General features: G+C 42.7%; 1 protein-coding gene across 1 annotated transcript; it reads right to left on the bottom strand.

Annotated features, from left to right (window-relative positions):
- Positions 1-1200: 1200 nt before the first annotated feature.
- LOC125458279 (transmembrane emp24 domain-containing protein 11-like) lies at positions 1201-18432 on the bottom strand. Its single transcript, XM_048543437.2, has 6 exons — positions 18266-18432; positions 13608-13741; positions 8796-8896; positions 7133-7258; positions 2871-3017; positions 1201-1350 (listed from the first exon to the last, which is right to left on the bottom strand). Exons 1-6 carry the CDS (start codon positions 18430-18432, stop codon positions 1201-1203), a joined length of 825 nt encoding a protein of 274 aa, XP_048399394.2.
- Positions 18433-24148: the final 5716 nt, after the last annotated feature.

Here is a 24148-nt window from a genome sequence, read left to right as displayed (position 1 = left end):
AGCTGACGTTTCGGGCCTAGACCCTTCATCAGAGAGGCCTAGGCCCGAAACGTCAGCTTTTGTGCTCCTGAGATGCTGCTTGGCCTGCTGTGTTCATCCAGCTTCACACTTTAGCATCTGGAGGAAATGAGCAGTCAACGCTTAGGGTATGACCCTACTTCAGGACTGGTTGCATGACAAACTCACATGACATCAGCTAATTCAGAATTACCAGATTGGAACAGCAGTTTATCATAGGCATCATTCTATTAGATGTGCTATTCTGCCACCGGGAATGGTTGACTACTTCATTGCAACCGTAATTTTGGGTTATTGAACTTGACAATCACGATTTCACTGTAATTGAAAAAAAATCGCATTATTTGAGATGTCCATTCAGCTAAAGGATTGTTTTATTGAAAATATTTAATTTGCACACAGATTCCAACCACCACCTGACAACCTGGGATAAAACCCAGAGCTTTGAAGGAATTTAATCTTTGTGTTAAACTTCTTGACTAGAACAGGTGTTGAAGGCCAATTAGTGCAAAAACCAAGCAGCTGCGCTCTGCTGTTTATCCCATGTTAGAGACTATTGTGACGAGACATTGCTAATTTCCAACTTCGCTGAAGTGACACCAAACTTTACACCCATTTTAAAACAACTTGTTGATTAAAAATCTTCAGTTCTTTGCAAACACTTTATACTTAGCTTTAATTTTATCATCTTAACATTTAAAAGATGAGGGTGGTTCACATAATTGGTCTGATTTTTCAGCTTTAACAGCAATCTTATTTAATCTATATGTTCACAAGCAAATATTTCAGCTTGCTTTTTCTGCTTGCTTATTTCGTTAAAATCATTTTATTTATTTATTTATTTTTATTTTCATGCCTTTATTTTCTGAATGTAGAACAGTTAGTCCAGCTTGTCTTTTCTAAAATCACAGACTTATTCATAACTTTGATCATCCTACAACAAGGCCTCAGCAGTGACCACTAGATCTGGCAATGAAAGATAAAGACTTACATTTGTATAATTGTCATTCACAAGTCCATGGCATTCCAACATGCTTTAAAACGCATTAAATGCTTCTGAAGTTTATTCACTGTTGTAAAGTAGGAAAAATAGCAACCAATTGCTGTTCGGCAAAGTCCACTACCAACTATTCAATAATATCCAGATAAAGTATCAATTGTGGCATAAACATGGCCATAAATTCATACTAGTTTCTTGGCTATCAGGAAATTTTTCATCTGCTTCATTTGCCAAGCTCCCATTGAGAGGAGGATAACGGTTTGAAAAATGGCCCACCATAAGACGCTACTGTTAGTTTCTTCATTTATTTGACGAAATTCTTCTTCACGTGACTGCAGATAAGAAAGAAGATGTAGATGTATTACTTAACTGATCATACCTACAGGACTTTATTTGAAAATTCCACTCAATTTTCTGAATGTCATAAGAGCTTTCATTGAAATGATGAAATAATTTCACTTCCTATTCTATTTGTGTGTTCTATTACAGCATCAAAATTACATAAAACAGGAACTTTTCCATAACTTTGTTGAAATAATTCACTTGGAAAAGTTGAAAATGAATGCAGAATACTGGGTTAATGGCAAGATTCTCGGCAGTGTGGAGGAATAGAGGGATCTCGGGGTCCATGTCCATAGATCTCGCAAAGTTACTGCACAAGTTGACAGCGTTGTAAAGAAAACGTATCGTGTGTTGGCTTTCATTGGCAGGGAAACTGAGTTTAAGAGCGGTGAGGTTATGCTGCAGCTCTATGAAACTTCGGTTAGACCACACTCGGAATATTGTGATTAGTTCTGGTCACCTCGTGATAGGAAAGCTGTGGAAGCATTAGAGAGTGTGCAGAGGAGATTTACCAAGATGCTTCCTGGACTGGATGGCAGGTCATATGAGGAAGGGTTGAGGGAGCTATGGCTTTTTACATTGGAGCAAAGAAGGATGAGAGGTGATTTGATAGAGGTGTACAAGATGATGAGAAGCATAGAAAGAGTGGATAGTCAGATTTTTTTCCCTGGGTTGAAATGACAATTATGAGGGGGCATAATTTTAAGGTGATTGGAGGAAGGTATAGGGGAGATGTCAGAGGTAGGTTCTTCACACAGAGAGTGGTGGGTGTGTGGAATGCGCTGCCAGCAGTGGTATTGGAGTCAGATACTTTAGAGACTTTTCAGCGACTCTTGGATAGGCACATGGAGGATAATATAATGTAGAGTATGTAGGGTACTTTGATCTTAGAGTAGGATAATAGGTCGGCACAACATCGTGAGCCGAAGGGTCCGTACTGTGCTGTACTGTTCTATGTTCTATGTTTGTTTCATTCACCACTGGCACCCAAGAGCAGCAGTGTGAACCATCCACAAGATGCATTGCAGTAACTCACTAAGGCTCCTCCTTCAAAATCCACAACCTGTATCATCAAACAGGATAATGGTACCAAATGCATGGCTACAGTCCCATCTGCAAGTTCTTCTCCAAGCTTACCATCCTGACTGAGAATCATTTTGCCATTCCTTCACCGACATTGGGTCAAGATCCTGGAACTCATTTCCAACAGAACTGCTGAGTCCAAAGCTGCAGCAATTCAAGGAGGCAGCTCATCAACTACATGTACAGGACAATCAGGGATCGGCAATAGATGCTGGCCTAGTCAGTGACATTCATAACTAAAAACAATGCCCATAGATCTGCCACACCAAAACTCCACCTAGGTTTTGACAGACTCTTGTTCAGGCCAGAGAGCTACCTCTAATATGATGAAAAATCCAAAGTTCAGAAGGCCATTCAGGTCAGGGGGCGTATCTCTATAATTCCGAAAGCTGATATAACTATTCCTTGCATACAAACCCCGTCATACCCTTTGGTAATCCTGCTGCCTGCTGATATATTGCATCTGGTTCAGCAAATACAGCAATCTTTCCTTCACTTCATTGACTGTGTCTTTAGTTTCTTTGAGAGACTCATCAATGGCCTGTTCACCAACTTGAACATCCAGATTTATGCGCTGTAAAACAGAATAGATGAAATGGCATTGGTATTAAAAATGAAAAGTGCAGCAACTCCTGAAAAGATAACTTTATGTACTCATAGATTCAGTGAGATGTATAGAACAGAAACAGACCCTTCGGTCCAACTCATCTATTCCAATGAAATATCCTAAATTAATCTAGTCCCATTTGCAAGCAATTGGCTCATATCCTTCTAACCCTTCCTATTCATATACTCATCCAGATGACTTTTAAATGTTGTAATTGTACCAGCCTCCACTTCGTCTGGCAGCTCATTCCATTCATGCACCACATTCTGCGTGAAAACATTGCCTCTGAGGTCCCATTTGAATCTTGCCTCTCTCATCTTAAATGTATGTCCTCTAGTTTTAGAATCTCCTACCCCGGGGAAAATACTGTGACTATTTACCCTATCCATGCCCCTCATAATTATATAAACTTCTTTAAGGTTACTCCTCAGTCGCTGACACTCCAGGGAAAACAGCCGCAGCCTGTTCAGCCTCTTGTAGCTCAAACCCTGCAACCTTGGCAACATCCTTGCAAAAGCCAAAAGAACTGCGGATGTTGTAAATCAGGAACAAAATCAGAAGTTGCTGGAAAAGCTCAGCAAGTCTGGTAGCACCTGCGAATAAAACTCAGAGTTAACCTTTTGCTACAGTGTTCAAACGAGGCTCAGCGCAAGCTCGAAGAACAACACCTCATTTTCTGCTTGGGGACCCTGCAGGTCTTCAGTTTCACAATCGAGTTCAATAATTTTAGGGTCCAAACTTTCTCATGTCCAAGCCCCCAGCTCCATGCACCAGGCCTTGTTATCATGTAGTCTGCCATTACACCTATTGTTAGTCATGAACAGTCCCCATTAACAGCTAATCACCCTCCTAGCCAGATCATTATCAACTCCTTTGTATATTCAACTGCTCTTCTCTTTCTTTGGACTCCATTCCCTATCCTACCACCCTATCTCTGCATATAAACCAACATTTTCCTAGCTGCCATCAGCTCTGAGGAAGGTTCATCCAGACCCAAAATATTAACTTTGATTTTTCCTCACAGATGCTGCCAGACCTGCTGAGCTTTTCCAGTAACTTCTGTTTTTGCTGTTGTTGTAACATCCTTGTAAATCTTTTCTGAGCCCTTTCAAGTTTCACAATATCTTTCCTGTAACAGGGAGACCAGAACTGAAGCCAGTATTCCAAAAGTGGCCTAATCAATGTCCTGTAGAGCCACAACATGACCTCCCAACTCCTATACTCAATGCATTGACAAATAAAGACAAACACACTAAACACCTTCTTCACTACCCTGTCTACCTGTGACTCCACTTTCAAGAAGCTATGAACCTGCACCGCATGGTCACTTTGTGACCATTAGGTGTATAAGCCCTGCCGTATTTCATAGAATCCCTACAGTGTGGAAACAGGCTCTTCAGCACAAGTCCACACCAACCTTAGGAGCATCCCACCCAGACCCATCTCCCTATAACACACCTAAGCTACAAACCCCTGAACATTACAGGCAATTTCCCATGGCCAACCCACCTAACGTGCATATCTTTGGATGTGAGAAGAAACATGAGCACCCAGAGGAAACCCACAAAGACACAGGGAGAGTGTGCAAACTCCACACAGCCACTGAGCCACCATGCCCCCCCCCCACACAAAATGTAGCACCTCACATTTATCTAGATTAAACTCCATCTGCCACTCCTCAGCCCATTGGTCCATTTGATCAAGATCCTGTTGTACTCTGAGGCAACCTTCACTGTCCAATACACCACCAATTTAGGTGTCATCTGCTAATTTACTAGCCATACCTCCTATATTCACATCTAAATCATTTCTGTAAGTGACAGAAAACAGTGGGCCCAGCAATATATAGTTCTGAATTTAGTTGAGCTTCCCTAAAATTATTGGATGGCGATCCTGTCTATCTCTTACTATGGTTACAAAAGGTGTTGAGAAGAATTTCTGTTGAACTTCAATGCAATTATAATTTCAACATAAAGTAAAGTTATTCCTGGCTATTTAAAACAGAAGACTCTAGGCCCAAAACGTCAGCTTTTGTGCTCCTAAGATGCTGCTTGGCCTGCTGTGTTCATCCAGCTCTACACTTTGTTACCAGAATAACAAATACTCAGTTTCAGAAAAAGAGCTCTCACTATTGTCTGATGTTATTATTGTGCCATCCCACCTCCTTGACCTGTCCGTCTTCCCTGGACTGACCTATCCCCTCCCTACCTATACTCTCCTCTCCACCTATCTTCTTTTCTCTCCATCTTCGGTCCGCCTCCCCCTCTCTCCCTATTTATTCCAGAACCCTCACCCCATCCCCCTCTCTGATGAAGGGTCTAGGCCCGAAACGTCAGCTTTTGTGCTCCTGAGATGCTGCTTGGCCTGCTGTGTTCATCCAGCCTCACATTTTATTATCTTGGAATTCTCCAGCATCTGCAGTTCCCATTATCTCTAACAGGTAGTTCAGGGTCTTTTTTGCGAGCAGAACGTAGATGCTCTGTGAAGCGATTGCCAAGTCTATGCTTCGTTTCCCCAATGTAGAGAAGACCACATTGTGAGCAGCAAATGCAGTAGGCTAGATTCTTGGAAGTTCAGGCGAAGTGTTGCTTCACCTGGAAGATATGTTTGGGCCCTTGGATTCTGGGGAGGGAGGAGGTAAATAGACAGGTGTTGCACCTTCGCCAGTTACAGGGGTAGGTGCCGTAGGCCTGTGGGGAGTTGTTGGGGGTGTCGGGGGTGAAGGAAGTGTGGACCAGGGTGTCCCGGAGGGAACGGTCCCTGCGGAAGGTGGACAAGTGAGGAGAGGGAAATATGTGTCTGGTGGTGGCATCTTGGCTGGAGGTGGCGGAAATGGCATCTGATGATCTTCTGGATGTGGATGCTGGTGGGATGGTAAGTGAGGATAAGGGGAACCCTATCGCTGTTGTGGGAGGGAAGCGAAGGGGTGAGAGCAGAAGTGAGGGAGATGGGTCAGACCCGATTGCCGGCCCTGTCGACAATGGAGCTGGAGAATCCTTGGTTGAGGAAGAATGTGGACACTTCGGATGCTCCCTTGTCGAAGTTGGCCTCATCTGAACATATGTGATGGAGATGGAGGAACTGGGAGAATGGGATGGAGTCTTGACAGGAAGTGAGGTGTGAGGATGTATAGTCCAGGTAGCTGTGGGAGTCGGTGGGTTTGCAATGGATATTAGTGGCCAGTCTAACCCCAGAAATGGAAACAGAAATGTCGCGGAAGGGAAGAGGGGGAGGAGTCAGAAATAGACCAGGTGAAAGTGAGGGCAAGGTGGAAATTGGAGGCAAAACTGATGAAGTTTTCCAATTCTAGATGAGAGAGGGAAGCAGCACTGATGATATCATTGATGTGTCAGAGAAAGTGTTGTGGGTGCGGGGGGCGGGTTGGAATAGGACTGGAACAAGGAATGTTCCACGTACCCCACAAAGAGACAGGCATAACTAGGGCCCATGCGGGTATCCATGGCCACCCCTCTTACCTGGAGAAAATGAGAGGAGCTGAAAGAGAAGTTGTTGAGGGTGACGACAAGCTCAGCCAAGTGGAGGAAAACTCTCAGTTCCTCCATCTCAGTCCCATATATTCAGATGAGGCCACCTGCGATAAGGGAGCCTCTGAAATGCGCTTCAATGTGCTGCCAGGGGTGCTGGTGGAGGCAGATACGATAGGGGCGCTTTAAAGGGTTTTTAAGTAAGCACATGGATATGCAAGGAATGGTGGAATATTGACCAACGGCAGTCAGAAGGGTTTAGTTTCATCTGGTGTCATGTTCAGCATGACATGGGGGCCAAAGGGCCCGACCTGTACAGTACTGTCCTATGTTCTATAGTGGTTACATGATCACCATTAGATCAGCTTTTCAATTCAGAATTTTCTTTAATTAAGTTCCAATTGACCCAGTGCCATAGTGGCATTTGAACCCATGTCACCAGAACGTTAGCCTGAGGTTCTAGATTCCCAGTCCATAATTCCGCTCCGTCACCAGCCCTTGCTGAGCCAATTAAGTGTTCTCAGCATTTGAGCCATTCTGTTGTAAATGGTAATTTACAATTTCTCTCAAAAGCAAATTGTAAACTGATAGCCATACCAGTTTGGTCCCAGCAAACACAGCTATTTTGGTGGAGTTGGACATGAGGCAGATATGGTGCTCCCCTTGAAAGTGTGACTGAAATGTAAAACGACTGTCCGGCCCATACAGTTTATGCAACAAAACCTGTTTGCAAGAAAACAAGGAACATGAATTACTTAGCCATGACACAATTTTCTGCAGTTATTTTATTATACATTGAATGAAAGACATTCAAGTGAAAGCAAACATATCAGCCTGACTTTTCTCTATCATTGCAAAAAATGGCAGTGGGAGCCTGTACCTGTATGTCCGGCACACATTTACAGTTTTTGCGGTGAGGTGTGTGAGTGGCATGGGTTTTAGTGTGCCCATTCATGACTCTACCTGCTCAACCTGATCTGCTGTTCAATTGGCACGTTCAAAATGCAACCTGGTAGGCTTGGAAAGATGAAATCCAAAGCTAGCTTATAAGAATGTCAGAAATTGTGATAAGTCTGCGGTTGGGAGCAATTTATGACCCAGTGAAGGATGGCAAAGAAATTGCTAAGGAAAAAGAGAATGCAAGGATACTAGGAACACGAATGTGGACCATAAACTCTTCTATCAATATGTGAAAACAAAAATAATGAGCAAAATTCAAGGAATGAAGAGTGATCTTGTTAAAACTTACAAAATTATTGCAGGGAATGATGTTTCTGCTGGCCTGTTTCTGCAGGCCATTTACGAGTGAGGTGAGGACAACTTACTTCATTCAGAGAGTGGTGAAGCTTTGGACTTCACAGCCCAGAGGACTGTCAAAAGTCAATAATTGAGGAACTTTTCAAATATGGGGGTGTGGGGGTGGATGCAGTGTGGTGGACATAGGGCCATAGTTTGGCACTAGGATGTAAGGGGAATAGGGGACATATCTTTGAAATAAAAGCTGACATTTCTTTCTTCCCTATCACATGCTGAAAATGGTTACTAGGCTTTGTGATTCATGTATGAGGAATCTCACCTTATGCTGCAGCTTTTGGTAATTTTTCCCCATTAAATAATATTCATCTCATCTATTCTTCATTCCAGTGTGCATAGCCTCACTGTTTCTCACATCATATTCAATCTGTCAAGTTTTTCCTCATTCATTTAAACTGTCTATCTCTCCCTGTAGACTCTTTGTGTCATCCTCATGACTTGCGTTCTCACCTATTTTCTATCATCAGCAAACCTAGCCATTGTACATTTACTTCCCTCAATCAAGGGATAATATATTGTAAATATTTGTGGTCCTAGCAGTGGGACTCCACTCGGTACAGTTTTGCTATCTTGAAACTGCACCCCTTATCCTAGCACTCTGTCTTCCATTGTTTCACAATCTTTTATCCATGATAATATGCTACCTCCAACACAATGGACTTTTATCTTATTACTTGATTTGATTTGATTTGTTTTATTTACTGTCATGCACACCTAAGTACAGTGAAAAGATTTGTTTACAAGCAGTACAAGCGGATCATTGTAAGCCAGGACATTCAGATCATGGGGTGAAAAAAGAATCTAAAAAACCAAAAACATTTTTATAACTTAAGCAGGAGAATTTATTGTGTGCAATATCTTTACCATTTCATAAGTTTTATTTAACCGTTAGCCATGTCAGCTGCAATAATGTATTAAAAATTCATAATGTTATATATTTTTGTACCTGCCCATCCGGACCTTTGACATTCACAAACATCCCCAAACCTGGAGCAGAAGGAAGAAAATCTCGTGTGGCCAAATCCCACGATTGGATTTTGTAATGTCCTGAACAGAAGGAGAGTCCAGGTAATTATTAATTGCTGTCATGCTAATCACTACCAATTATAAAGAGTGAACTGAGGCAAGAGCTCTGACTGTGAAAATGATGCTGTAGTGTAAATTGCTACAAATCATACTCTGCAAAATTGTGAACCTCCTGTTTCCTCACTCGCCCCTTTATCTTGTTTTTATAATGCAAGTGTTGCATCACTTAACCAATTTTGTGATCAACTTTTGTTTTGTTTCATACTGTATTGGTTCCCTCTAAGAAATGGTCCAAGGGTCCACACGTGCCAACTGACATATCAGTTTCTCAGGATGCTGCATGCACACAAGGCAGAGGTCTGTGCAGTGGCTGAAGCAATGTTTTATTTATTCACTCATGGGAAATGGGCATCGCTGGCTGGACAGAGTTTATTGCCTGACTCTAGTTGCCTTTGAGAAGGTCATGAACTGACTTTTTAAACCACAGCAGTCCACATGTAGTTCATAACCCAGAAATTAGAGACAGCGTAGATGTTCTGTTGGTGACTTACACTACTAGTCCTGACTCATCAACATTGCTCATTTAAGAAATGTCTGTAATGCACATAGCTTTATAAAATAGTTCCTGCAATATTTGAAAGCAAATGCCTTCATTATGAGGAATTCAATAAAAGTGAATTATTGAGAAGTGATGTAAAATGTGAAGATTGCATAGTTTATATCTCATCGTATGTAATAAATAGAGAAATGGCCATTGTTTTAGTTTGAAAAAGTGCCTGGAATTCATTCTCATTTACATGGAGGTATTCTGATTTTGGGCACATCCATCAGATACAAGGTATAGGAGCAGAATTAGGCCATTTTGCCTATCGAATCCGCTTCGCCATTCAATCATAACTAATACGTTTCTCAACTCCACTCTCCTGCCTTCTCCGTGTAACCCTTGATCTTATCTCTGTCTTAACTACACTCAATAACTTGGCCTCCACAGTCTCCTGTGGCATGAGTTCCGCAGATTCATCACCCTTTGGTTGAAGAAATTCCTCATCTGTCAATACTCAAAGGTTGTCCCTTCACTTTGAAGCTGTGCCCTCAGGTCATATTGTATCCTACTGGTGGAAACGTCTTCTCCACACCCAGTCTACTAAAGCCTCTCAGTATTCTGTAAATTTTAATGAGATTCTCCCTATCCTTCTAAATTCCATCTAGTATAGACCCTGAGTCCTCAACTGCTTCTCATATGACAAGCCCTTCATCCCTGGGATCATTCCTATAAACCTCTTCTGGATCCCCTCCAATACAAACACATCCTTCCTTAGAAAAGGGACCCAAAACTGTTCACAATATTCCAAATGCTGTCTGACCAGACCCTTAAATAGACTCAGCATACATCTCTGCTCTTGCATTCTAGCCCCCTCAAAATGAATGCTAACATTGCATTTGCCTTCCTAACTGCCAAGTGAATCTGCAGGTTAACCTTAAGAGAATCCTGAACAAGGACTCCCAAGTCCCCTTGTGCTTCAGATTTCTGAAACCTTTCCCCATTTGGAAAAAAAGTCTATGCCTCTATTCTTCCTACCAAAGTATGTAACCTTACACAGGAGGAGGCAATGGCCTTGTGGTACTGTCAATAGACTATTCATCCAAAAACTCAGCTAATGTTCTCGGGACCCGGGTTCAAATCCTGCCATAGCAGTTGGTACAATTTAAATTTGATAATAATCTGGAATTAAGAATCTACTGATGACCATGAGACTATTGTTGATTGTCAGGGAACAGCCCATCTATTCCCTAATGTCCTTTACAAGAGAAAACTGCCATCTTTACCTGGTCTAGCCTACATGTGACTCCAGACCCACAGCAATGTGATTGACTCTCAACTGCCCTTTGAAATGGCTTAGCTCAGAGGCAATTAGAGATGGGCAATAAATGCTGGCCGGCCAGCAATACCCATGTCCCATGTGTGAATAATAAAATATTCCCACATTGTACTCTATCTGCCATTTCTTAACCCATTCTCCTAGCCTGTTAAGTCTTCCTGCAACCTCCCCACCCTGTCAACACTACCTGTTCCATCACCTATCTTTGTGTAATCTGAAAATTTAGGAAAGATGTCTTCAGTCCTTTCATCCAGATTGTTAATGTATAATGTGAATAATTGTGGTCCCAACATTGGCCCCTGCAGAAGTCACACTAGTCACCAGATGCAGTCCTGAAAAAGACTCCTTTATCCCCACTCTGCCTTCTGTCAGTCAGCCAAACCACAATCTATGCCAGTTCTTTGTTCCTAACACCATGGGTTGTTAGCTAATTTAGCAGCCTCCTGTGCAGTACCTTGCCAAAGACTTTCTGGAAATCCAAATAGATGACATCCGCTGGCCCTCCTTTGTCTAACTTGCTCACTAACTCCTCAAAGAATTCTCACAGATTTATAAGGTATGACTTCCCTTGACAAAGCTGTGCTGATTCAACTCTATTTTACTATGCATTTTCATGTATTCCACATTCTCATCCTTATAATGAACTTTAAAATCTTACCAAGGTCAGGCTAACCAGCCTATAGTTTCCTGTAGTCTGCCTCCTTCCCTTCTTAAACATGAGCCATTTTTCAGTTCTCTGGGACACTCCCTGACTCCAGTGATTCCTGAAAGATCACCACCAATATCTCCACAATCTCCTCAGCTATCTTTTACAGAACCCTGGACTGTTCTCCATCTGGTCGGGGTAATTTATCTACCTTCAAACATTTCAGCTTCCTCAGCACCTTCTCCTTAGTGATGCCAATATATTCATCTCTCTCCCTGACTCTGTTGAGGGTCTGGTGTACTAATGTTGTCTTTTGCAATGAAGACTGATACAAAATAGATAGTCATTTCCTCAGCTATTTCTTTGTTCCCCATTACTACTTCTCCAACCTCATTTTCCAACAGTCTAATGTTTACTCTTGCCTCTCCCTTACCTTTTAGTTATCTAAAACAGAACTCTTGCTATCTCCTTTTATATTCCTAGCTATATATATAGTACATTTATTTTACAACATATTTCATTTTCTCTCCTCTTATAGATGTTTTTATTGTGCTTTGATAGTTTTATTAAGGCTTCCAATCTTCTGGCTTCCCACTAATCTTCACCACATTGTATGCATTCTTCTGCTTTTATCCATGCTCGACTTCTGTTATCAGCCATGGTTACCTTGTCTTCCCCTTAGTATGTTTCTTCTTCATGTGATCAATTTCTGTTGTGCCTTCCAAAAAACTCCTGAAACTCTTGCTATTGCTGTTCCCCTGTCTTACCTGCGAGACATCCCCTCCAATCAAATCTGTCCAGCTCCTCCCTCATAGTTCCCTTTACTCAATTGTAATTACATCTGATTCAAGCTTCTCCCTTTCAAACTGCAGGGCCAATTCCATCACGTTATAGTCATTGTCCCCTCAGGTTCTTTTGCCTTGAGCTCCCTAAACAAATCTGCCCTATTACTCATCACCAAATCTGGAATTGCTTGCTCCCCGGTATGCTTTTACCATGAACTGCTCCAAAGAAACCATTTCATAGACATTCCACAAATTCATTTTCTTGGGATCTGCTGCCAGTCTGATTTTCCCAATTCACCTGTATATTGAAGTGCTCAGTGGGTATTGTAATAGTGCCTTTCTTACATGTTTCTTCTATCTCCTGAATTATTTTCTTCCCCATAGTCTGAGGACTGCTGAGAAGATCATTTATCTTTGAGTGCATCTTTGAAACAGCATCGGGCATTGTCAACCAATCAAAGGAACTCTCAGTTTGTCCAGAAATAAATTAATATGCAGTTACATTTTTGGTATATTGACAAGAATTCAACTGACCAAAAAAGATTAAATAAAGTTATTCTAACTGTGGAAACAATGAATCTGGTATTTTAAAGTCTTCAAGAATCACCTACATTTTGACAAAGCAGCAAAGTAAATTACCTTATCATGCTAAAGCCAATGTTATCGACAGTCAGTCTCTCATTCTCTACGAACTTTGCACATGATTAGGGAGTTATTTGTAAATGAAATTTTAATAGATTTCATTAAGTAAAGATTCTTCAGTTAACAATATATGTAGAATTTGAGAATGAGAACTATTGTGCAGTATTCATTATTATGTAACATTAATTTATTAGCAAACTGATAAAGAAACATTTTTGCAACATGCATGTAATCAATGAAACTTCCAAGGACATTCAGAGCAAACAATGTACACCTTTTGTCCTGAGAATGTTGCAGGTGGTGCAGAACACCTTTTCAGCTTAACAGTAACAGATAACTTCCTTCATGATTTACAAGTTGTTTAATTTGTGTGTAGAAACTTTTAGCTTCAATTAATTCTACGGTTATAAAATGTAAATGCTGAGTAACAAAGATTCCCATTTATAATGTTATAAACATACTGCTGCGGATCTATTGACAACAAAGACATTCACTGAAATGGCAGATTGGCAAAGACAGAGATGAAAATAGACATGCGTGGAGTGTCCAATCAATTTAAAATAGAGTTGTAAAAAATGAACACTCATTTAGTTTTTGATAATTTGGGTTGTATTTCATTACCATCACTCATATTACCTTAATCATCTACAATTGATAAAAAAGCAAGTAATTTTGTGACTTATGTAAAAAATATCATAGGTGTTTTAAATCTTCTTAATCAATGATGAAGTCTTTCTCTGGATTTTGTTAAAATAGCATCAATATGTATACACTCTCACCTGTAACCAGGGTATCACCTGGTATGTCCTCTATGATACACTTTTCTTCTTTCTCCCCCTGATGAAAATAGAGAGAGGAGGTGAGACTCCAGCTCAAAATGAACAGAAATTCTGTGACTAGATATTTCATTTTACTTTAGAATTTGGCAAAATTCGTGGAGTATTCAGAGAGCCAGAGGTTTGAATATTGTAGTTCTACCAACTGACACGTCATATAAAATCTGTACTGATTTTACTGAAGCACTTTTCCATCGGACCAGCTGGATATTTTGTCACATGACATATAAGCCCAGCCCATCAGACACAAACTTATAATTGCAGATCCCTCAAAATTGATTTTGCAAGAATTATTGAAGAGAATGTGTAAATGTTTTGTTTAATTGAAAAGAGATCTGAATCCCTGCTCAATTTGTTTCTCCCCTTTAACCAAGCATAAGACATAGAATATTAGGTTGTAGACATGCTCACTGAGTCGGTGTTTAGTTGCATCCTTTCGTCACCCTGCTAGGTAACATTGTCAGTGCGCCTCCAGTGAAGCGTTGGTGTTCTGCCCTGCTTGTTATTTAAACGCCTCTGTTTGTCGGGTATTTGGTTCAACTTCCAGTTCTGTTTCTCAGCGGTTCGTGCACAGGGTCTAACTCAATGTGTTTGTTGATGGAGTTCCAGTTAGAATACCAGGCCTCCAGGAATTCCCTGTCATGGTTCTGTTTGGCTTGTGCGATTATGGATGCATTGTCCCATTCAAATTTGTGCCCCTCTTTGTCCCTGCGTAATGATACAAGTGAGAATTGGTCATGTCTCTTGGTGGCTAATTGGTGCTCAGGTATCAGTATTGTCAATATTCCTCCGGTTGGCCTATGTAGTGCTTCTCACAGCCCTTGTGTGTTATTTTATATATTAGCCCAGTTTTGCCAGTTTTGGGCATGGGATCCTTTACGTTTGTCAGTATCTGTCGCAGGGTGGTTGTTGATTTGTGGGCTATTCTGATACCTAGGGGTCTAAGTATTCCTGTGGTTATCGCTAACATGCCCTTGATGTACGGTAGGATGATAAGTGATTCTGGTCATGTTGTGTCTTCCCGTTGTGTTCTGTCTCAGAGGTAACGGTGGAATGTGCTTTTCGGGTATTCACTTCTTTTGAAGATTCCGTATGAGTGCTCTTGTTGTGCTTTGCTTGGTTCCAGGTTGCTGCAAAGTGTTGTGGTTCATTTAAACAGTGTCCTCGTACAGCTCCATTTGTGGCCGTTGGGGTGGTTGCCAGTGTAATTGAGTATCTGGTCCGTATGTATGGCCTTTGCTAGTCTGGAGTTCCCAGTTGTCTTTGCGTTCTACCATTATGTCCAGGAAGGGTTGGTGTTAGAACATAGAACATAGAACAGTACAACACAGAACAGGACCTTCAGCCCACGATGTTGTGCCGACCATTGATCCTCATGTATGCACCCTCAAATTTCTGTGACCATATGCATGTCCAGCAGTCTCTTAAGTGTCCCCAACGACCTTGCTTCCACAACTGCTGCTGGCAACGCATTCCATGCTCTCACAACTCTCTGTGTAAAGAACCCGCCTCTGACATCCCCTCTATACTTTCCTCCAACCAGTTTAAAACTATGACCCCTCGTGTTAGCCATTTCTGCCCTGGGAAATAGTCTCTGGCTATCAACTCTATCTATGCCTCTCATTATCTTGTATACCTCAATTAGGACCCCTCTCCTCCTCCTTTTCTCCAATGAAAAAAGTCCGAGCTCAGTCAACCTCTCTTCATAAGATAAGCCCTCCAGTCCAGGCAGCATCCTGGTAAACCTCCTCTGAACCCTCTCCAAAGCATCCACATCTTTCCTATAATAGGGCGACCAGAACTGGACGCAGTATTCCAAGTGCGGTCTAACCAAAGTTTTATAGAGCTGCAACAAGATCTCACGACTCTTAAACTCAATCCCCCTGCTAATGAAAGCCAAAACACCATATGCTTTCTTAACAACCCTGTCCACTTGAGTGGCCATTTTAAGGGATCTATGTATCTGCACACCAAGATCCCTCTGTTCCTCCACACTGCCAGAATCCTATCCTTAATCCTGTACTCAGCTTTCAAATTCAACCTTCCAAAATGCATCACCTCGCATTTATCCAGGTTGAACTCCATCTGCCATCTCTCAGCCCATTTCTACATCCTGTCAATGTCCCACTGCAGCCTACAACAGCCCTCTATACTGTCAACGACACCTCCAACCTTCGTGTCGTCTGCAAACTTGCTGACCCATCCTTCAATCCCCTCATCCAAATCATTAATAAAAATTACAAACAGTAGAGGCCCAAGGACAGAGCCCTGTGGAACACCACTCACCACTGACTTCAGGGCAGAATATTTTCCTTCTACTACCACTCGCTGCCTTCTGTTGGCCAGCCAATTCTGTATCCAGGCAGATAAGTTCCCCTGTATCCCATTCCTCCTGACCTTCTGAATGAGTCTACCATGGGGAACCTTATCAAATGCCTTCCTGAAGTCCATATACACCACATCCACAGTTCGACCCTCATCAACTTTTCTAGTCACATCCTCAAAGAACTCGATAAGGTTTGTGAGGCATGACCTGCCCCTCACAAAGCCGTGTTGACTGCATTTAATCAAGCCATGCTCTTCCAGATGGTCATAAATCCTATCCCTCAGAATCCTTTCTAACACCTTGCAGATGACAGACGTGAGACTTACTGGTCTGTAATTGCCGGAGATTTCCCTATTTCCTTTCTTGAAGAGAGAAATTACATTTGCCTCTCTCCAGTCCTCAGGTACGACTCCAGTGGAGAGCGAGGATGCAAAGATCTTCGCAAGTGGTGAAGCAATTTCATTTCTTGCTTCCCAAAGCAGCCGAGGACAAATCTGGTCTGGGCCTGGCGACTTGTCAATCTTAATGTTTGACAAAATTTTCAGCACATCAGCTTCCTCTATCTCTATCCATTCCAGCATGCACACCTGCTCTTCAAAGGTTTCATTCACTACAAAGTTTGTTTCTTTCATAAAGACAGAAGCAAAAAACTCAAGTAGGGCTTTCCCTACCTCCTCAGACTCCACACACAAGTTCCCTATGCTATCCCTGATCGGCCCTACTCTTTGTTTGACCATTCTCTTATTCCTCACATAAGTGTAAAATGCCTTTGTGTTCTCCCTAATCTGTTCTGCTAAGCCTTTCTCGTGTCCCCTCCTGGCTCTCCTCAGACTATTTTTGAGCTCCTTCCTTGCCTGCCTGTAATCCTCTAGAGCTGAACTTGACCCTAGCTTCCTCCACCTTATGTAAACTACCTTCTTCCTTTTGACAAGAAGCTCTACCGCTCTCATCATCCAAGGTTCCTTTATCTTACCCCTTCTTGCTTGTCTCAGAGGGACATATTTATTCATCACTCGCAACAACTGTTCTTTAAACAGTCTCCACATGTCTATAGTGCCTTTACCATGGAACAGTTGTTCCCAGTCCATGCTTCCTAACTCATGTCCAATCGCATCATAGTTTCCTCTTCCCCAATTAAATATCCTCCCATTTTGCCTAATCCTCTCCTTCTCCATAGCTATGTAGAATGTGAGGCAGTTATGGTCACTATCACCAAAATGCTGTCCCACCACAAGATCTGAGATCTGCCCCGGCTCCTTTCCGAGCACCAAGTTTAGAATGGCCTCTCCCCTCATCGGCCTGTCAACATACTGAGTTAGGAAACCCTCCTGAACACACCTTACAAAAACAGTTCCATTCAAATCTTCTGCTTGAAGGAGGTTCCAGTCAATATTGGGAAAGTTAAAGTCACCCATTACAACAACCCTACTATGTCCGCACTTTTCCAAAATCTGCCGACCTATGCTTTCTTCAATCTCCCTGCTGCTATTGGGGGGCCTGTAGTAAACCCCTAACGAGGTGACTACTCCCTTGCTGTTCCTAATTTCCACCCATACTAACTCGGTAGGCAGATCTTTCTCGACAATGGAAGCTTCTGTAGCTGTGATACCCTCTCTGATTAGTAGTGCTACACCCCCTCCTCTTTTTCCCCCTCCCTATTCTTTTTAAATGCTCTAAACCCTGGAACATCCAGCAACCATTTCTGCCCCTGAGAAACCCATGTCTCTGTTATGGCCACAACATCATAGCACCAGGTACTGATCCATGCTCTAAGTTCATCACTTTTATTCCTGATACTCCTTGCGTTAAAGCAAACACACTTTAACTGATCCCTTGGTTCCTTCCCAGGAAAATCCTTCCCACTAGCTGGTCTACCTCTTGCTACTGCCTCACCTGCATCAACTCTCACCTCCGGTATACAGGCAGGTTCCCACCCCCCTGCCATACTAGTTTAAACCCTCTCAAACTACTCGAGCAAACCTTCCACCCAGGACATTGGTCCCCTTGCAGTTCAGAAGCAACCCGTCCTTCTTGTACAGGTCCCACCTTCCCCAGAAGGCATCCCAATTATCTACATATCTGAAGCCCTCCCTCCTACACCAGCTGCGCAGCCACGTGTTCTCTTCTTTTGTGATTTTACTTTACCCGAGTGAGGATGTTGTTTATGTGTTAGTGGGTTTCTTCTAATTTTGTGTGTTTGATGATCACGAGGGTGTCATCTACATATTGGACCCAAAGTTTTGGTTGTGTAGTGGGGAGTGCTGTCTGTTTTAACCTTTGCATTTCTGCTTCTGCAATAAGCCATGATATTGGGGATCCCACTGGTTTTCCGTTGATTTGTTTGCATGTGTTGTTGTTGAAGGTGAAGTGGATTGTGAGGCACAGATCTGGTAGTTTCATGGTAGTGTTGTTATTGATGATGGTGTCCTGGGTTGTCGGCATACTTGATTCATCTAGCAATGTGGCAATTGTTTCTTTGGCTAGGTCGATGTTAATGGATGTAAATAGTGCTGTTACACCAAAGGATATCATTATCTTGAATGGGTAGTGTTGTCATCTAAGCATTTCAATTTCTGTTGTAGCTGTTTGGCAAGTCTATATGTTGGTGTGACTGGTATCGAGACAATGGATCTGAGGGGACCCCCAGTTTGTGCATGTCAGGGAGTCTGTAGAAGCGAGGTGTGTTGGATCCCTCAGGCTGGCTTCATTTTTTGGAAGTCTGTCTTGCTGATGTCTCAGGATCGTTGTAATTCAGTTTGCTAGCTATGGTGTCGGGTCTATCACCACCTGTTGGTAGGTGTCAATATCTGCTGGTAGTGTATTAGCTTTCTCGATGCATTGGGCTCTATTGAGGATTACTGTCATGCCCTTTGTCTGCTGGTGAGATTACAATGTTCCCATCTTGCCACAGCTTTTCCTAAGCTCTCCGCTCTTCCGTGTTGAATATGTTCCACTTGCCTTTTTTGCTCAGAGTTGGGACTATTGCCTGTCTGATCGTCTGTTGTAATTCTTCCGTGAGTCCATTGTTCTTTAGTGTTGATTCCGGTGCAACCAGGAAGTCAGTCTTTTTAGCATCTCTGTAGTTATAATTCAGTCTTCATACTAGGACAGTCTTCTCAGTGTCTGTAAGAGGTCAGTCTGAGATGTTTTTAATCCATGAATCTGTGTTGTCCATGTCATTGTTGTAGGTGATTTTGGACAGTTTTTCTTGTAGGGTTATTCTTTCCTTTGTTCTGGTTTTTTATTGTTGTATAAGGATGGCTTGTTCCAGTGTGGATGTCCATTCCCAGTCAGTTACATTAGAGTACAGTGTATTTTTTGGCATGCAATTTTATAACAACTGCACTTCCTGCACGAATGCCTCAGAAAGCAGATACTACCACAAAGCTTAAAATGTAAACTACCTATCAACAATCCACAGGCACAGAGGACAGCAGAACAGAACAGATCCAGAATGATAAGGGTTATAATCAACAATGCCCAAAAATGCCTCCACAAATAGAAGCAGGGAATTTTATGTGTCGCTGTGTTTCTTCTAGTTTTGTGCATTTAATAATCACAAATCTGATGATGATGTTGATGATGATGATAATAATAACAATAATAATAATAGTAATAATAATAATAATCACAAATCACACCCTCTCTAATTCCCAGATCTGTGCCTCACAATCTACTTCACCTGTGGTCATCTCCTTCCAAAACAGCCATACCGTTTTGACACTGTTGGGGGAGATGGCTCACCAGGAGAAGGCAGCAGTAGCCAGGTTCATGGCACCGTGGCTGGCTCTGCTGTACAGAAGGGCAGGAAAAAGAGTGGACGGGCTACAGTCACAGGGGATTCAATTGTAAGCAGAGTAGATAGACACTTCTGTGATTGAAAATGAGATTCCTGAATGGTATGTTGCCTCCCAGGTGCACGGGTCAGGCATGTCTCAGATCAACTGCAGGACATTCTGATGGGGGAGGGTGAACAGCCAGCTGTCGTGGTGCATATAGGCACCAATGATATCGGTAAAAAATGGAATGAGGTCCCACAAGCAGAATTTAGGGAGTTAGGAGCCAAGTTAAAAAGTAGGATGTCAGAGAAAGTATTCTCAGGATTGCTACCAGTGCCACGTGCTAGTCAGAGTAGAAATGAAAGAATAAGCAGGATAAATGAATGGCTTGAGAGATAGTGCAGGAGGGAAGGGTTCAGACTTTTGGGACATTGGGACCAGTTTTGCGGGAGGTGGGACAATTACAAATTGGATGGTGTATGCTTGGGCAGGACTGGAATCAATGTCCTAGGATAATAAAATGTGAGGCTGGATGAACACAGCAGGCCAAGCAGCATCTCAGGAGCACAAAAGCTGACGTTTCGGGCCTAGACCCTTCATGAAGAACAGAATCCTTCATGAAGGGTCTAGGCCCGAAACGTCAGCTTTTGTGCTCCTGAGATGCTGCTTGGCCTGCTGTGTTCATCCAGCCTCACATTTTATTATCTTGGAATTCTCCAGCATCTGCAGTTCCCATTATCTCTCAATGTCCTAGGAGCTGCTTTTGCTAATGCTGTTGGGGAGGGTTTAAACTAATGTGGCAGGGGGATGGAAACCGAATGAGGAGGTTAGTGGACAATAAGGAGGCAGTAACTAACAGGAACTAGATAATGAAGTCAGTGTGACAAAGGGGAAGAGTAGGCAGAGAGCAGATGGTGAATGCAGAGGGACAGGTGGTCTGAGGTCCATTTGTTTTAATGCAAGAAGTGTAGTAGGTAAGGCAGATGAACTTAGGGCTTGGATTAGTACTGAGACTTGGTTGACGGGAAGGGCAAGATTGGCAACTAAATACCCCAGGATATAAATGCTTCAGTCGGGATAGAGAGGGAGGGACAAGGGGTGGAGTAGTTGCATTACTGGCCAAAGAGGATATCACAGCTGTGCTGAAGGGGTGCACTATGGAGAACTCGAGCAGTGAGGCAATATGGGCAGGGATCCGAAATAGGAAGGGTGCGGTACCAATGTTGGGGCTGTACTACAGGCCTCCCAACAGCAAGTATGAGATAGAGACACAAATATGTGGACAGATTGTGGAAAGATGTAGGAGCAACAGGGTGGTGGTGATAGGAGGTTTTAATTTTCCCAACATTGACTCGGATTCATTTAGCATCAGGGGTTTAAATGGAGCAGAATTTGTAAGGAGCATCCAGGAGTGTTTTCTAGAGCAGGACGTAAATAGTCCAACTTGGGAAGGGACCATTCTGGACCTGGTGTTGAGGAATGAGCCCGGCCAGGTGGTTGAAGTTTCAGTAGGGGATTACTTTGGGAATAATGATCACAATTCCATAAGTTTTAGAATACCTATGGACAAAGACAAGAGTGGTCCTAAGGAAAGTGTGCTGAATTGGGGGAAGGCGAACTATAACAAAATTCGTCAGGAGCTGGGGAATATGGATTGGGAGCAGCTGTATGAGGGTAAATCCACATTTGAAATGTGGGAGGACATTAAACAGGGGTTGATTAGGGTGCAGGACAGACATGTCCCTGTGAAAATGAGGGATAGAAAGAACAAGATTAGGGAACCATGGATGACAGGTGAAATTGTGAGACTGACAAAGAGGAAAAAGGAAGCATACATAAGGTCAAAGTGACTGAAAACAGATGAAGCTATGGAAGAATGTTGGGAAAGTAGGACCAATCTGAAATGAAGAATTAAGAGAGCTAAAAGGGGTCATGAAATATCTTTAGCAAACAGGGTTAAGGAAAATCTCAAAACCTTTTATTCATACATTAGGAGCAAGAGGGTAACTAGGGAAAGTGTTGGCCCACTCAAGGACAAAGGAGGGAAGTTATGTGAGGAGTCAGAGAAAATGAGTGAGATTCTTAATGAGTACTTTGCGTCGGCATTCACTGAGGAGAGGGATGTGGTGGATGTTGAGGTTAGGGATAGATGTTTGATTGCTGTAGGTCAAGTCACCATGAGGAGGGACTGAAGTGTTGGTTATTCTGACAGGTATTAGGGGGACAAGTCCCAGGTCCGGATGGGATCTATCCCAGGTTACTGAGGGAAGCGAGAGAGGAAATAGCTGGGGCCTTAACAGATATCTTTGCAGATCCTTGAGCATGGGTGAGGTCCCGGAGGACTGGAGAATTGCTAATATTGTCCCCTCATTTAAGAAGAGTAGCAAAGATAATCCAGGTAATTATAGACCGGTGAGCCTGACGTCAGTGGTGGAGAAGATACTGAGGGATAGGATCGATTTACATTTGGAAGGAAATGGGCTTATTGGTGATAGAAGGCATGGTTTTGTGCAGGGAAGGTCATGTCTTACCAACTTGATAGAATTCTTTGAGGAAGTGACAAAGTTAATAGATGAGGGAAGGGCTGTAGATGTCATATGCATGGGCTTCAGTAAGGCATTTGATAAGGTTCCCCATGGGAGGCTGATGGAGAAAGTGAAGTCGCATGGAGTCCAGGGTGCACCAGCTAGATGGATAGAGAACTAGCTGGGCAACAGGAGACAGAGAGTTGTAGTGGAAGGGAATTTCTCAAAATGGAGAACTGTGACCAGTGGTGTTCCACAGGGATCTGTGTTGCGACCATATTGTTTGTGATATACATAAATGATTTGGAGGAAGATATAGATGGTCTGATTAGCAAGTTTGTAGATGACACGCAGATTGGTGGAGTAGCAGATAGTGAAGGGGACTGTCGGAGAATGCACCAGAATATTGATAGATTAGAGAGTTAGGTAGAGAAATGGCAGATGGAGTTCAATGAAGGCAAATGTGAGGTGATGCATTTTGGAAGATCCAATTCAAGAGCAAACTATACGGTAAATGGAAAAGTCCCAGGGAAAATTGATGCACAGAGAGAACTGGGTGTTCAGGACCATTGTACCTGAAGATGGCAATGCAAGTCGATAGAATGGTCAAGAAGGCATATGGCATGCTTTCATTCATTGGACAGGGCATTGAGCAGAAGAGTTGGCAGGTCATGTGACAGTTGTATTAGGACTGTGATTCAACCACGTCTGGAATACTGCGTACAGTTCTGGTTGCCACATTACCAAAAGGATGTGGACGCTTTGGAGACGGTGCAGAGGAGGTTCACCAGGATGTTGCCTGGTATGGAGGGCGCTAACTATGAAGAGAGGTTGAGTAGATTAGAATTATTTACATTAGAAAGATGGAGGTTGAGGGGGCACCTGATTGAGGTCTGCAAAATCATGACAAGTACAGACAGGGTGGATGGCAAGAAGCTTTTTCCCAGAGTAGGGGATTCAATTACTAGGGGTCACAATTTCAACAATTTCAAAGTTTAAGGGAGACATGTGTGGAAGGTTCTTTACGCAGAGGGTGGTGGGCGCCTGGAACACGTTGCCAGCGGAGGTGGTAGAGGCAGGCACGATAGCGTAATTTAAGATGTATCCAGACAGATACATGAATGGGCAGAGAGCAGAGGGGTACAGATCCTTGGAAAATAGGTGACAAGTTTAGAAAGAGGATCTGGATCGGTGCAGATTTGGAGGGCCGAAGGGCCTGTTCCTGTGCTGTAATTTACTTTGTTTTTGGTTATTTGTTCAACGATGGCACATACAAGCAAATCAATGAAACACCAGTGGGATTGCAGAAGCAGTCATGCAAATGTCAGAACAGACAGAGCTTCCCAATATACAACCCAATCTGGGTCTGATATGTAAGTGACACCTTCATGATTATCAAGTGGACAAAATTGGAAGAAACCCATGGACCCATGAGCAACTTCCTGGGATAAAATTCACAAAAGGAGAAGAGAACAGCAACCAACTACCTTTCCTGGACATAATGGTAGAACGCAAGAACAACGGGGAACTCCAGACTAGCAAAGACCGTACATATGGACTAAATCTTCAATTACACTAGCAACCACCCCAACTCCCATCAGGGCATGTCATGACGCACCTCTAGAGCAGATGGGACTTCAACCTGGGCCTTCTGGCTCTGACAAAGAGACACCACCACAGTGCTAAGTGTGTTTGAAGCCTCATACCACTTTGCTTGAATTTAATTAACTCAAGCCAGACCACAGGTTGTAATTAAGGCTTTTTTGTTTTGAATGGTGTAGTAACACACCATAAGCAATTGAGAACAGGATAGTTTGTCAATGTACAACATGTGGCACTGATCAAAAACTGATG

The sequence above is a fragment of the Stegostoma tigrinum genome, chromosome 1, assembly GCF_030684315.1.
Source record: "Stegostoma tigrinum isolate sSteTig4 chromosome 1, sSteTig4.hap1, whole genome shotgun sequence".
NCBI lineage: Eukaryota > Metazoa > Chordata > Chondrichthyes > Orectolobiformes > Stegostomatidae > Stegostoma > Stegostoma tigrinum.
Note: the sequence above shows the minus strand (reverse complement) of the source record. Positions and strands in the feature narration are given on the sequence as shown.

What these genes read in the sequence shown, in the direction of transcription:
- LOC125458279 (XM_048543437.2), bottom strand. Translation starts at nt 18,432, where the DNA reads ATGCCGACAACCCAGGACACCATCATCAATAACAACACTACCATGAAA. An exon ending in TGTTTGCTGGGACCAAACTG is followed by an intron (nt 3,018 to 7,132) that starts GTATGGCTATCA and finishes TCTGTTTTACAG; the next exon opens with CGCATAAATCTGGATGTTCA. An exon ending in GGCAGCAGGATTACCAAAGG is followed by an intron (nt 1,351 to 2,870) that starts GTATGACGGGGT and finishes TCTTATCTGCAG; the next exon opens with TCACGTGAAGAAGAATTTCG.